Source organism: Diaporthe batatas, assembly GCF_019321695.1.
Source record: "Diaporthe batatas strain CRI 302-4 chromosome Unknown Contig00018, whole genome shotgun sequence".
Classification (NCBI taxonomy): domain Eukaryota; kingdom Fungi; phylum Ascomycota; class Sordariomycetes; order Diaporthales; family Diaporthaceae; genus Diaporthe; species Diaporthe batatas.
The window spans coordinates 783185-798259 of NW_025408565.1; the positions used below are offsets into that span (position 1 = coordinate 783185).

Here is a 15075-nt window from a genome sequence, read left to right on the forward strand (position 1 = left end):
ATATGACCGTGGCAGATGGCAGATCGACTTTTGAACAGTTGTGTGGTCCGTAAAACTGCACCGGAACTGATCACCGATTTATTCGTGCATTCACCGCAGCCATGCGACATTATTCAAGAGCTAGGCATTAGCGAGAACCTCAGACCTCTCTGTGCCCCTGTTAGGGGCCGAGATCCGGGGTACAGAGACGATCAACCCAACTTGACACTATCGATTCGCTTCCAGGCACAAGATGTTGCGTTGCCACGGGCTTGGGAAATGGTCAACTTGTGTGACTTTACAATGACACACGACTGTCGCCGGTGAATCGAAAATGATAATTCGCTCCAAGGATCTCTATGTAATATCTCATCCTCATCCTCACGAGTCACCGCTGAGCTTCCTCCCAACTTTTGAACATCTGATGGTATGTTTAGCGACGCAATGCAGTATCACAGTTGCCTTTCCGGTATAGCGTGGCTCGCAAGACCGCCTCTACGAGCATATTTTGCTACCGCGAAGTGACAATGTCCGAGGCTTTTGTGTCCAGTCTCCATGATGAGCTGGGGGAGGGGAACGCGTAAAGGGTCGTGAGCAAGTTTCCGGCTTTCCTATTCGCTTCCGAGCAGAAAGAGGCGCCACCGGGAGGAGTTCGGGTGGCTGGGCCGGCTGCGACGGCCGTACGAATCAGCGTGAAGGACCGTCACTGTGCCTGAGGAGGCCCAGCCTAGGAATGCGATACACGAAGTTTGATAAACACGTGTAAGCATGACACGTTGCAGCGATGAGAAATCCCCAGAGGCCCGACCGTGGGATCCCGGAGCAGTGGGGCGCTCGGGGCTTACCATAACTCGCTCAGGTTCCGATCTACGCCTATGTCATTTAGCGCCAGAACGCTGCTGCTGCTGCCACTGCTAACACGACTGTGGTGGAGGGAATTATAACGCCACTTTGTGTCAGTATCAAGGATGGCAATTTACACGCAGCCAGGCTCTCTTGGATGAAAGCAGATGTCCGAGGCTTTCGCAGAGAAAGTAGAGGTACCACCGTACACCGTTACCTATGTAGAGAAACCTGTTGTCACTATTGTAAAAAGAAAACGATCTTCAGCCACAGAGCTGCACACTCAGCTCAAATCGTTTGAAATGAGGAAGAAAAGCACCAAGGCCAACATCATGTTCGTTGGTATAAATAGACGTGTCGATAGAAGGGGGAACTAACAGGCGTCAGTTCACAGTGTAATATCAATACCTAGGCAGTCCGGGAGTCATTGATCGCAATACACGCCACTCATCTCATGGAACGTCCCAGGAACGTCAAACTGGTCAACCAGCAGTTGTAGTGGTCTACAAACGAAGCTCGTGGGAAAATGTTGAGGGTTACGGCAATTCTATACGTTCGGCTGTCTCCGCACCGCCTTCGACCAATCTGGCCCCACTCAGTATGCTCGGTTCGACCTCAGTGGTTGTGTACCGGTACACGGATTGAGGTATTGAACGCATATTTCGTTGATGGCAAGGGGATACCAAACGATTGCTTACACTGCTGACACTGGCAATGGACTACGGCAAGCCCTGGCAAATAACGCTCTCTTAAACATGCTCAAGGCTGGTCCTAATTCCCTCCCATCGCCGAAGCTTAGTACTACCTAGTTCGGATCACAACTTAGGCACATGGTGTTTTCAGCGCCTGTAGGCCAGACGAGTCTATGGGAGGGAACGATCTCCACATAGGACACTGATATAGTGATACATGCCAGTTATGAATTGGCATCTCATCCGGCATCCGCTTACTCGCACGGCCCGCACCAGGATCTAGGTAACTTCTTACAGTCCAAATATTTCCGTGTGCACTAACTTTCCTCCGAGAGCATGGGACAGGACAGTATGTTTTAAAGCAGTTTGAAACCTAGAAACTGATCTACGATGACTTTGCTTGACATCTCTCCTCTGTATGCAACGTATTCGTCCAGAGCTCCGCAAAGTGGAATGCAAGTACGATAGTCTTCCAAGAGTACCTGAGTAGACAACGACAGCGTGAAGTTCACAACCTTTCAAGAAGCTCGTTCTGTCTAGAAAACATTATAACAACCTACCAAGGAATTATCAGGAATTGTTTCCAGCGATGGCAATGGGAACATCGAGCATGGCGATGTCAGCCACAACAGCAACTGACAGTGCAGCAGCTGCCACGACAAGCGCCATGCACATGTCTGGTATGGACATGGGAATTGGTGGTGGGGGCGATTGTCAGATATCTGTGAGTGCCTCCGTTTTACTCATGGCGGCTGCCACAGCAGATCGGAACGAAAACTAATCACCCCACAACGGATAACAGATGCTCTGGAATTGGTACACCGTCGACGCCTGCTTCCTATCCAGCACGTGGCACATCACATCTCGAGGAATGTTCGCAGGTTCATGCATCCGTGTGATACTTCTTGTCATGGCGCTGGAATTCCTTCGCCGACTAGGCAAAGAGTATGACCGTCTTCTCGTACGAAATCACCAGGCAGCAAGTGTCGGTCAATCAGCCGCGGGGGCCTCCATCGCATCCGACAGAAGCCTGAAAAATCGCAATGCGCAGGTCTCGGCTACTCGTGGCATCAGCGACGGTGACACCGGTGGTTTTCGTCCCTCGATGTTCGAGCAGGCGGTACGAGCACTTCTACATATGGTTCAATTCGCTGTAGCTTACATTACAATGCTGTAAGCGGCCTGCCCCTCCTTGAACCTCATGTTACATCATGTATCCAGTAGTACGTGACGGCTGATCCCGGCTTCGAATAGGCTTGCTATGTACTACAACGGATACATCATCATTTGCATATTCATCGGCGCTTTCTTGGGAGCGTTCGTCTTCCAATGGGAAGTTCTCGGGGTGTAGGTATCCACAAGTCGTCACTTACCATTCGGTCAAAGACTTACAACTGGTTCCTAGGGGTTCTTCTAAGACCAGTGCTGCGAATGAGGCGACAGTCTGCTGTGGTTAGAGTCAACTTGTGAAGGAAGGTGACAAGTTCCACGCTTCATGCGTGCTGTGTTATGAACGTACTGCTGGCTACCATGATTACTCAACTTATATCCTCGGCAAGGAACTGAAAGAAGTATGGAATGGGGAAATCGTACGAAACCAAATGGTTGATTGTTGCAAAGAACTGTTACAAAATACCCTATGTACCCCTTCCCTTTATGTATTCTTAGGGAAATGGTTGCGTTTTTAATGCTCATGCATATCAAATGTATGTGGCGCCTTCATACAGCGGTAAACGCTCAAGGCCCAGCGTCTGAAGGAATTCTTAAGGGAAAAGTCTTGTCTTGTTAGTTCAACGTTGTCTAGTGAGCCTCACTTCTGGGTCATTGAAATTAGCAGCCACTCTTTAGGTAATATAATTTAGGGAACACTTATATTAGAAAGCCGATCGAGCAATACTTATTAAGAAAGTGATTTCGTTTTTAATCCCTATATATATAAAATATATATAGCGCCTTTATATAATAGTAAATATTTAAGACCTAGTATTTAAAGAAATATAATATTAATAATAATAGAAAGAAAATATAATATATAGGTATATAGTTAAGCTTTATATTATATAAATAAAGTTAAAAGATATTACTTTTAATAGTATTATATTAGAATTATTAATATAAATAGTTTAAAGGTTAATCTATTATAATATTAAAGTTAAAGTTAATAAAGTAGTTATATAATAAGATTAAAATAATCTTAAAATAACCTTTATAAAAAAGAATCCTATAATATAAAACTTAATAAGTTAACTCTTCTCTATTAATATATTTAATAGCTACTTAAATTTACCCTTATTAAATAAGTTAGTATAGTCTTTATTCTAAATATATAATTAATAAAATAATAATATTATAATAATAAACTTATTTAAAAAAATTTTATATAAATTTTATAAAAATTTAAAACTTTTTAAAAAGTTAAATAAAGTTTATTTACTATATATTAAATAAATACTATATAAGGAAAGTAAAAGTTTAAGTATTTAAGAATTAAATCTTTCTCTTTTAAATATACTACTTTATTATTAAGGATTTATTTATTTTTATATAATATGTAAGGAATATAGTAGAAGAGGGAGCTTTATAAAGAAAGTTAGTAACTCTATTATATATAAATAAGTTTAAAAGTATATATTAAGTAATTATTAACTTTATACTTAAGGTATAAGCTAATAGTTAGTTTAAAAGTTAAGAAAATAATAAATAAATAAATAGTTAAATAAAAAATATAATATAGCTAAAGCCCTTATTAAGAAAACCTGAGTATCTGCACAGCGTCATTACGAAAGTCTATTATCCTAAATCCGCCACGAATTACTATGTAATACCTGAGTACCCTATCTGCTGTTGCCGGTAGTTTCATGAAGATCGCATTGAGATGCGACCCAGCCAGATAAAAGCCAGATAAACCGTGGTCTGATAAGCAACATGTTAATAATCGAAGAAGCTGAACTAAGAAGACGGGACTAGAGTAGAGTGGTCCGGCCAGTGACGGTCTGGTAGCCTGAGCAAGTTTCATGCCCGCTTCTCCCGTCCCGAAAGCTTCGCATGGGGCCTCGGAGAACCATGTTTTTAGTGATCCAGATAACAGCCAGTATATAAGTAGACTGGACTTCTTTCGAATTTCACTGGCAGCGCCTGGGACTGATCCAAAAAATGGCATGCACTGTGACCATAGTTTGCCCTTGATACCAAACATACTTGGAGTTTGCCGACAACATAAGCCATACTCGAGAATACCCCATTTTCTTTTACAGCATGGATAGCAGCGAATGCGACGCCAGTGTGGCCAACCTACCTGTATCGAACCCACTATGTGTGAAAGCAGCTAAATGCTGCACCGCTTTTTACACCGCCGAGAATGCCTCGCAGGCCGCCACGCCATTTGCCGGCCAATTTGAGTATGGGCACTGGGTTACCTATTATTGGGTCATAATTGTTGGTCTCATGGCTATTCTGCATGCCTTCTGGACCATTAGCGACAGGCGTGGACAGCCACTATCACCATCCCGATCCAGGGCAAGCACCAACTTGTGGGACAAATCAGTTTCTGCCTTTCGCTCAGTTTCATATCGCCGTTTGACCAGGGGCAACCGCTACCTATGTAGCAGCGTGCCTGGAGCAGGAATGTCGGCATTCATCCTGGTAACTTGCACATTCGTCATCATCCTTGTCTTCGCAGAACGATCCTATTATCGCCCCCAATTCGGCTATGGATCGCCGCCGATTGCCATTCGATCTGGGCTTATGGCTTTTGCTTGTGTTCCAATCGGAGTCGCTCTTGCAGGCAAGGCCAACATTGTCACGATGCTCACAGGCATTAGCCACGAGAGGCTTAACGTCGTCCACCAGTGGGTCTCGTGGATCAGCTTTGGCCTGAGCCTGGTACATACTATACCATTCTTCATCGCCAGTGTTCGGGACCCTGGTAACGGTGGCATGCAAAGAGTGAAGTCGGAGTTTTACCGAAATGGACCAACTATGGGTCTATCAGAGGTGAAATTGAATCAACTGGTCTATACTCACTGCCTTTGAACTTTAACTAACAATCGCTATAGTTCTCCGGCACTCCCGCTCTGGCTGTGTTATTTGGCCTATGCTTCCTTTCCCTTCCGCAAATCAGGAGACGATTTTACGAATCTTTCTATGTTATGCATATACTTCTCGCAATCTCTTACCTAGGGCTTCTGTTCTGGCACGCCGGTGATGAGCTGGACTCGTGGGCTTACCTCTGGGCCACCCTGGCCGTTTGGCTAGCCTCGTGGTTCGCGCGAGCCTTCTGGTATCACCGTTGTACCAGCATCCGCTCAACAAATTGGTTCCAGACATGCCCTGCTACTTTGAACCTTATTGATGGCTCACTGATACGCATAGAGGTGGAAAGGCCGGTCAGCTTCGGTTTCGCACCCGGGCAGCATTGTTTTCTCCGCTTCAGCTCCGCCGGACCGCTCGAAAGTCATCCTTTCACCATCGCTTCTGCACCCAATGATGCCGCCACGCAGTTTTTCAACGACTCAACATCCTCCGATGGATCTGACATAGAAAAGGGTCAGGCAAATTCGGTTGTGAACTCGATCAGAAATCACTCTGGGACCCCGGGCTTGCTGTTCATCGTCAAGGTGCGAGAGGGTTTTACCCGAAAATTGGCATCACATTGTGATGCCCTAGGCGAAGGAGGCGCATGCGACACCGCAGTGGCACTGGACGGCCCCTATGGCGGATTGCCGCACCCAAGCATCGAAAAGCGTTATGACTCTCTACTTCTCGTGGCTGGAGGGAGCGGCATCTCTGCTTGCTTGTCATGGCTCTCGCACGTGGCATCCCTCACAGATGATACAACAAAAACCCGGCTCAGCGCCGTATCTCTGATTTGGGCGATCAGAAATGTGGGCAGCATCAACTGGGTGAGCAAAGAGCTGTGCCGAGCACACAATTCCAGCAACAGCCGGCTACACGTCGATATACGTGTCTACGTAACAGGATCGAATACTCAGCCTCCAGGCCTTCCCCGGCCAAGTGACGAGCAGGAGAGTAGAGCTGACACGGGAGGAATCAAAGGAAACAACACATTCGGCAAATATGAGACCAGTGCCGGAACTCGAATAAGTACCATGGTCAATGCCGTGGTACGCGGCCGGCCTGATCTCAAAGAGGCTGTGACCGAGGCTGCGGTAGGCGCGAGAGAAAGACTGTTCGTTTTCGGCAGTGGTCCCTTCGGAATGAACTGCGACCTATCAAATGCATGTGCATCGGCGCAACGGTATGTACTGACCGGGAAACTGCGGGAAATTGGTATGCACATTGAAACTTTTGACTGGTAGGAAAGGAAGTGTTTACATGTAGTCCATTAACTGGTTGTAATGCATTCTATCTCTGTGCTCATGTGACTCGACTTCCGCCCTATATATATAAGGAGATCTCTGCGCAGCATAGATATAGACAGTGGTGATGGGAACACTGAGAAGATGCAGTTACTTAGGAATGTTTTCAACTTGATCGAGTCACTCTCTCACTATCGCGTATCCGTCCAAGCTACTTCACAATCGTGCTAAAAAAAATCGTCTGGTTCGTCCAACCCCCGGGCCTCCTTGCTGATTCACTATCAGGCACCAGGTTCCAATTTTCGTACATACCAAGGTACCCCTACCACGAAGTTATTACAGCGAACCCCAGCCATGACCGTCTTATGAGACTGGACCTACATTTTGAATTCATGCTAGTAGGGATGCGCTAGAACAACGATGATCGATGCAACAAGTGGACTGCCCCCAACGTCTTGTCTAGTGACTACAATCTCCGGTATCCGGCCCGGCTGCAATAATTCTGGAATAGCTGGCTGGCTTGCCAGCTCAACGAGGCACCGTACAGAAGAACAGGCACTACCTGCCATCTTCCTATTCATTTCACCCCATGCTTAAATATCTGCCTCAGCCTCAGCCTCAGCGAGCACCGCCTTCAGCCTGGTCTCGTCCCTGGGCACGCACAGCACCTCGTACGAGTTCGGGGCCATGATGAGGTCCCGCGGGTTCTTGAACCCGCTCGCCGGGTCGACGTCGGCGCGCTTCACCCCCGGTGGCTGCTCGAGCCTGAAGCTGGCCAGCAGCCTCATGAAGATGAGGTACACCTCCCTGGCGGCGAGCAGGTGGCCCGCGCACATCCTGTACCCCAGCCCAAAGGTGAAGAGCGGCGCGTCCGGCTTCTCCAGCCAACGCTCCGGCCGGAACACCTCGGGGTCCTCCCATAGTTCTGGGTCTGGTGTGATCAAGCATGGGTTAGTATCTGACTGTGTTTGATGTCTCGGCTGCAGATGGAACTGGCCAGTGCAAAAGGATACCCAGGCGGGCGAGGGTGATACACTTACCGTAGTTGCACGCCCACGCATTCATGTAGACCGTCGTGCCCTTGGGGATGCGCACACCCTCATACTCAACATCACGGATGCTTTCTCGCGGGAGGTTGAGCGGGACAACAGTAAAGTACCGCAGCGCCTCGCGCGAGAGGGCATTGATATACGCACACTTTTGCTCATCAGCCGCGTCGGGGAGCGGGTCGACGTCGCTGTCGTCGCCGCCCTTCTCGCGCGCCTTGAGGCCCTGGAACTCCCTGATGGCCGCGAACGCCCTGTCCTGGACCTCGGGGTGCTGCGCGAAGTAGCCCACGCTCCACTGCACGGTCGTGCTGACGGTCTCGAAGCCGCCGCCCAGCATGCTGAGGCTGATGGACGTCAGCTCCGTCTCGTTGAGGGCGGCCTCCTTGTACGTGATGACGTTGGCCTGGATGCACGGCTTGTTGGTGCCCTTCTCGACCTTGGCCTTGAGGTCCGAGTTGAAGCGGTGGAGGTAGGCGTCGCGGCGGTCGCGCATCTCGCGGGCCAGGGCGCTCGCCGTGTTGATGGGGTTGAGCCGCATCAGGGGGATGTAGTCCTGCAGGTTGCCCGTGGTGCTGCGGAAGCGGTTGAGCTCCTCCTCGACGGCGACGATCTCGCGGAACATGGGGTCCTCGACCGTCGGGATGCGGACACCCCAGTTGATGGTCACCGCCAGGCTCAGGGACAGTCGCTGGATGAATGGCAGCGGGTCGATTGGCTTCTTGCCTGCTTCGCCGTACACGAGAAGGTCGCGCACGAAGGTTCGGGACTCGACGTCGAGGTAGGGCACGTAGCTTGCGATGGCGGGCCGGTTGACGGCGACGGCGACGCCCTTCTTGCGGCGCTTCAAAGAGTCATCGTATGGTGAGGTGCCGATGGTCAGACCAGCCGTGCTGGAGGCCACCTAGGGTATGTTCAGCCGTGCCTGGATCAGATATCACGCTTCCCAGGCGATTTGTGGACATGGCAGCCATGGGTTCAACTTCGTGTGCATAAGAACCAACCAACTCACCTTATGAAACGTGTAAGTCACAGGCCTCGAACTCAGCGCCTGACTCTGGCCCACCCAGAGATGCTTCGTGGCCTTGGCACTGTTCACGACCACGACGGGCACATTGCCCATCTGCACCTGGTACACATCGCCATACCGCTTCGACCACTCCTTATACTGCGCCGCGGCATTGGACCGGACGGCCCATAAGTTCCCGATGAGCGGCAGCCCGGGCGGGCCGGACATGCCCGGAACACGGGCCTGATAGCGGACGACCTCATTTACGACCACATATGAGATGAAGGTGAGGAGGAGTGCGGCGAGGACAGTCTGGATTGGGTTCGTGGCCAGGTGATCCCGGAGAGCCGGGAGGAGCTCAAGGAGGAACATGGTCGTCCGTTTGTTCGCCTCTTACTTGGCTGGTCTCGGCGTGGTTTGTCTTCGATATCTCAGCTCCAGCCTTGATCACTGCCCGGGCGAAGGACCGTGGTTTATATTCAAACAGTTGCCCTGCTAGAGTTGAAATCTTGGGCACATTCTAGAACACGTCCTCACCCACGACGTCAGCAATAACAAAACCTTAGTTATGTCAAGCGAAACCTTCCGAGTCGTCGACTCCGCAGATCATCCGGGCCGGCCCAGGTGCCCCGCGCGCCTCTCGGCCTTGAGCTCGCCTCCAACTCGCTCTTATACCGCACGACAGGCCCATGTGAACTAGCATCCAAAACGGTTACTCCGCCGCTGTACCCCAGAGTCGGGTATGTGTGCACAGCAGAAGCTCGGTGCGGGGGGAGGGCATGGAGACCTACTTCAGACCACGCAGAACAGGGGCATAAGTGCCGGCCGCCCAAACAAGGATCAAGTGATGGTCAGCCGAGGACGCTAATAACCTTGGAATCTGGCAGTGGGTCCTGTGGTTTCGTGAGAGAAAAGTTGCATCACCGCCTTAGGTAATAACATTGCCCTTCAGTGGTTGTAAGTGTGCTGAAATGTCGATCCGTAACCGCTACCTTATCCACCTGGGTGGGCTTAAAATGTCTGGTATGCTCTTAAATGGAAATTATGACAACCGGATATAGAACTTCCTAGTTCTCATAGACTAGCCCCGTGTTAAGTGCACTCCAGCCGTTACAATACTAAGAACGGTGCCTCCCTCGACCAGGAGGGATATAGTTAACTAATATTTATCCCTATAGCTTGTACGACATTTTAATATAATATTTAAATATTTAAGTAAATATTTAATTATTAACTTACTTTTTTATATATTTAAATATTATATAAACGTATAATATATTTAAATGTAATAGGGCTAGAGGGGTTTTAAAGGGGTTCTAAGAGAGTACTTTTTAAGGTTAGTAGTTAAGGTTAGTAGTTAAGGTTAGTAGTTAAGGTTAGTAGTTAAGGTTAGTAGTTAAGGTTAGTAGTTAAGGTTAATAATTAGGGTTAGAGTTAGTAGTTAGCGTTAAGGTTAGTAGTTAGGGTCTAGGGATATATTTAAATTTTTTAAGGTTTATATTTAAATTTAGAAAAAGGTAGTGCGATATTTAAATATAATATTAAAATGTCGCACAAGCTATAAGGATAAATGTTACTTAATTGCAGTACTCCTCGACCAGACATGCTTGTAATGGGCGTGGCCTAGAAAAAGTGGGGCCTTAGAGGCCTAACACCCCTTAAGGAATCTAGCTTAAAAGGCCTAGATTTCTTAACTCTTACTTACTTCCTACTTTTCTCTCTTTTTATTAAACTTAACTTAATTATAAACTAACTTAATAGTTTACTTAATTATATTCTATTATATAAAGTTTAATTTCCTTTTAAAACCCTATAATTTTATAATAAAGAAACTAAAAAAAATAAATTAAAAATATTAAATTTATAAATCTTTTAAATTAATAAACTAAATAAATTAAAATCTAACTTTATTAATATAAAGTATACCTTTTAATTAAATTATAACTAATAATAACTTTAATTAAATAATTTAAAATATTTTTAACTAAAAATTATAAATAACCTTATATATTAAGCTAATAAAAATATAGCTATAATAACTATTAATATATTATAAGAATCTATAAAGAATTTAAAAGCCTCCCTTTTTTTAAAATAAAAATTAACTATTACTACTTTAAACACTTTAAAGACTATTATACCTCCCTTAAAAAACATTTAAATAAAGTATAACTTAAAAAAATTAAAGATCTTATCCCCTATTATTTATTTAATAGCACCTTTAAATTTATTTTAAAAAGTACTATTTTAACTCTTTTAAAATAATAAACTTTATAAATATACTAATTTTTAAACTTTTAGTTTTAAAACTTAAAATAGATAGATTAATAGACTATATAGGTAATAAATCTAAAATATAATATAATATTTATTAATACTTTAAAAATATATAAAAGTTTAAAATTAAAGTTTTTAAAAATAAAGAAATTAATAAAAACTTTAACTTTAATAAACTTATCTCCTATATAAATAAGATATTCTCTATTATTATATATAGAGAAAAATAAATAAACTTTATTTAATATTAATAAAAAAGATTAGTATTTTAATAAGTTTCTAATAAATTTTAAGAGTACTTTAATAAAAACTAAAAGTATATATAAAATAATAAATTCTAACTAATTTAATTATAATAAAGTATATTAAATTACCTTAAAAGTAAGCTAATTACTATATTACTTTTATAAACTTTAAAAATATATATAAAAATATAAAAATAGTATAATACTTTAAATAAATATAAAAGTTTTACTCCTAATTAATTATTATTTAAAGAGGTTTATATACTTAATTAATATAACTTTTATATTATAAAACTTATTTTTAACTTTTACTATAAAGAATATAAAGTTAAACCTATTTAACTTAAAAGGTAATATAAATATATAAATAAACTATTTTATAAAAATAAAAATTAAAAGAATAAAGGAGGAAACTACCCTTAAAAGTTAATAATATTAATTTAAACTAATAAATATTAATAAGTAAAGTAGATATTTAAAAAAGAGTAAGAAACTTACTTTTAAAATAAGCTATATAACTATTATAGAACCTTAGGGTACTTTTAAAAAGGATATTTATATACCCTACCCTTAAATTTAGTTTAATTAAAAGGAGTTAGCTATTTAAAATTAACTTAGTTTAAATAATTTAGTTTAAATTATTTAATAAATAAGAGAATAAATTTAACTTAAATAATTTAAGAAATAAATAGCTTTAAAGGAAAGATAAATCTTAAAATAAAAGAAAGAAATATATAAATATTTAACTCTATAAATAATAAAATTAAAATCTATATTTATTTATATAATTATTAATAATATAAATTAAAAATTACTTTTATAAATAAAGATTATAAATACTTTACTATAATAAATAAAAATATAATAAAGTATATTAATATATTTATATAGTTAATTAAGTTATAGAAAATTAAGAGGATAACCCTTTAAATTACTAATATAACTATATAGAGAATTATATATTTTTAAGTGGAGATTAAAGGCTATAAGGAACCTATATATACCTATATAATACTTAAATTAAAGTTTTCTTTAATATTAAAAAGCTTTAACTAGTTATAAATAAGGTATATTTTATACTATATAAATAAAGAATTTAGTATAGGATTATAAATACTTAAATTCTTTATATTAACCTTTATAGAATAATATAAAAGATAAAGGAACTTAAAGATATTATATTAATAGTTAGATCTACTTTTATATTATATTTTTAATAAATTAGGAAAACCTATAAAAAATTATAATAGAACTTATAGTTTTTATAATATTTATAATGAATATAAATAAAGCTTTAAAAGGTAAGAAATTTAAAATAAAAGTAGAATTAAAGGAGAAAATTCTATTAGAATTTTATAATTTTTATTACTATTTATAAAAAAAAATAAACTAAACCTTTATAAACTTAAAGTAAACTATAAAATTTAACTTAAAAGGATATTAAAGAATAAAGTTTCTATTTTTTTAACTTACTTTATAAAATATTATAAAAGGAATTACTTATACTTAAAAAATACTAAAAGACCTATTTAATAAAGGCTTTATATAAATAAGTAGTAATAAAGTTAGAATATTAATAATATTTATATAAAAATTAAATAAAGGCCTTTAATTTTATTATAATTATTAAACTTTAAATATTATTATATAAATAGATTAATACCTATTTTTATTTATTTTAGAAACCTTATAGAACTTAATAAAAACTAAATAGTTTACTAAAATAAATATAATATAAGTATTTTATAAAATTTAAATAATATTTACTTATAAATAAAAACAACCTTTTAAATTTATTATATACTTTTAAATAAATAGTTATATCTTTTAAACTATATAAAATATTAATTATATTTTAAAGATATATTAACTCTATATTTTATAAGCTTTTAAATAAATATTACTTTATTTATATAAATAATATCTAATTTATATAAATAGAACCTAAGAGTATTATATAGAAAAAGTATAGAAGGTATTAAAGAGAATAATAATAAATAAACTTTATTTTAACTTTAAAAAGTAAGTTTATATAGAAAAAATTAAATATTTAAAGTTTATTATTATAATAAGAGTTAGAATTATATTAAATTTTAATAAAATTAAAGTAATTTATAAATAAAAGTATTAATATTTTAAAAGAATATAAAAGCTTCTTTAAATTTATAAACTTTTATTAAATATTTATTAAGAATTACTCTATAAAGATTAAATTATTAATAATACTTATTAATAAAAGGTCCTTTTAAATAATTAAAGGAGTATTAAAAATATTTTAATAATTAAAGAATATAATTATTTAAGTATTAATTTTAATATAATAGAATTTAAATTATAAAATATTTTAAAAGTAAATTATAATAAATAAAAACTAAATAAAGTATTATTCTATAAAGTAAATAATAAGTTATAACTTATTATATTTTACTTTTAAAACTTATAATAGTTAAATATAATTATTTAATTATTAATAAAAATATTAATTATTATAAAATACTTATAATAATAAAAGTAAAGCTTAAAAGTATAAATTATTTTATTATTTTTAAAACTATAAAAACTTTAAATAATTTATAATTAAATAATACTTTTAAAAAATAAACCTAATATATAAAGCTATTTAATAAATATTTATTTAATTTAATTTATTAGCTAAAAGAAATAATAATTCTTAATACTTTCTTTTAAAAGGAATAAAACTATCTTATTTTAATAAATAAAAAATAAGGAATATATAAATAATTCTAAAAGTAATACTAAAATAATAATATTTTAAATTAATTAAAATAAAAATAAAAAAGAATATATAAATAATAAAGAAACTTACTATATTTAATAATTTAAAACTTTAATACTTTTAACTAAAAGCTATATTTTAAAATTATAATTAGTAAATAATCTATTATACTATTAAGTATAAAAATAGAAAGTTTAATTTAATTTTAAACCTTTAAATATAAATAAATAAATATTAAATTAATTTAAATAATTATTTAAAAATAAAAATAAATTATAAATATTTAAAGCTTTAATTATTAAAGAAGAAAAGTATAAAAGGTTAACTTTTAACTTTTAAAAATTAACTAACTATAAATAAAAATTATATAAAAACTTATAATATTATAATAATTAAATATTTAAATAAAAAAATATAATTAATACTATTAATTAATATTTTTATTAATCCCTATTTTATTAATAAATATAATAGTTTTATATAATTATAATATTTATAAATAAATTAAAATATAAAAGATTTTATAAAGTATTTTTAAAACTACTCTTAATTTCTAATTAATATTATAAGGAAATTATTATAAATTTTATTACTAATTAACTTAAATTATATAAATATTAAAATTTATAAATAATTTATAATTACTTTAATATAAATATTATTTTAAAATTAATAAAGTTTATAAATATAAAAGTATATATTAAAAGGTTTTTAATATTAAATATAATTTTATAACTAATTAAAAGTAATTATTTTAAATTAAAGTTTTAATTAAATAAGTTAGTTTTAAAGGTATATATATTATTTATTAAAATTAAATAGTATTTAAATATAGTATATTACTTAAAAATAAATAAAAACTTTAAATAAATAAATTAAAAAATTAAAGCCTATTTTATAATTTTTATTAATAATAATTAAAATAATTA

At 37.3% G+C, this 15075-nt stretch overlaps 2 protein-coding genes across 2 annotated transcripts; one reads left to right on the forward strand and one right to left on the reverse strand.

Moving 5' to 3' along the window:
- Window positions 1-2109: 2109 nt before the first annotated feature.
- On the forward strand, window positions 2110-2865 carry KVR01_012232 (uncharacterized protein; the record flags this gene model as incomplete). Its single annotated transcript, XM_044793068.1, has 3 exons — window positions 2110-2238; window positions 2317-2687; window positions 2769-2865. The coding sequence occupies 3 exons, from the start codon at window positions 2110-2112 to the stop codon at window positions 2863-2865; spliced, it is 597 nt and encodes a 198-aa protein (XP_044638810.1).
- A 4193-nt stretch (window positions 2866-7058) lies between these two features.
- KVR01_012152 (uncharacterized protein) lies at window positions 7059-9356 on the reverse strand. The gene is made up of 3 exons (XM_044792143.1): window positions 8891-9356; window positions 7873-8782; window positions 7059-7763 (listed from the first exon to the last, which is right to left on the reverse strand). Exons 1-3 carry the CDS (start codon window positions 9257-9259, stop codon window positions 7426-7428), a joined length of 1617 nt encoding a protein of 538 aa, XP_044638730.1. The 5' UTR covers window positions 9260-9356; the 3' UTR covers window positions 7059-7425.
- Window positions 9357-15075: the final 5719 nt, after the last annotated feature.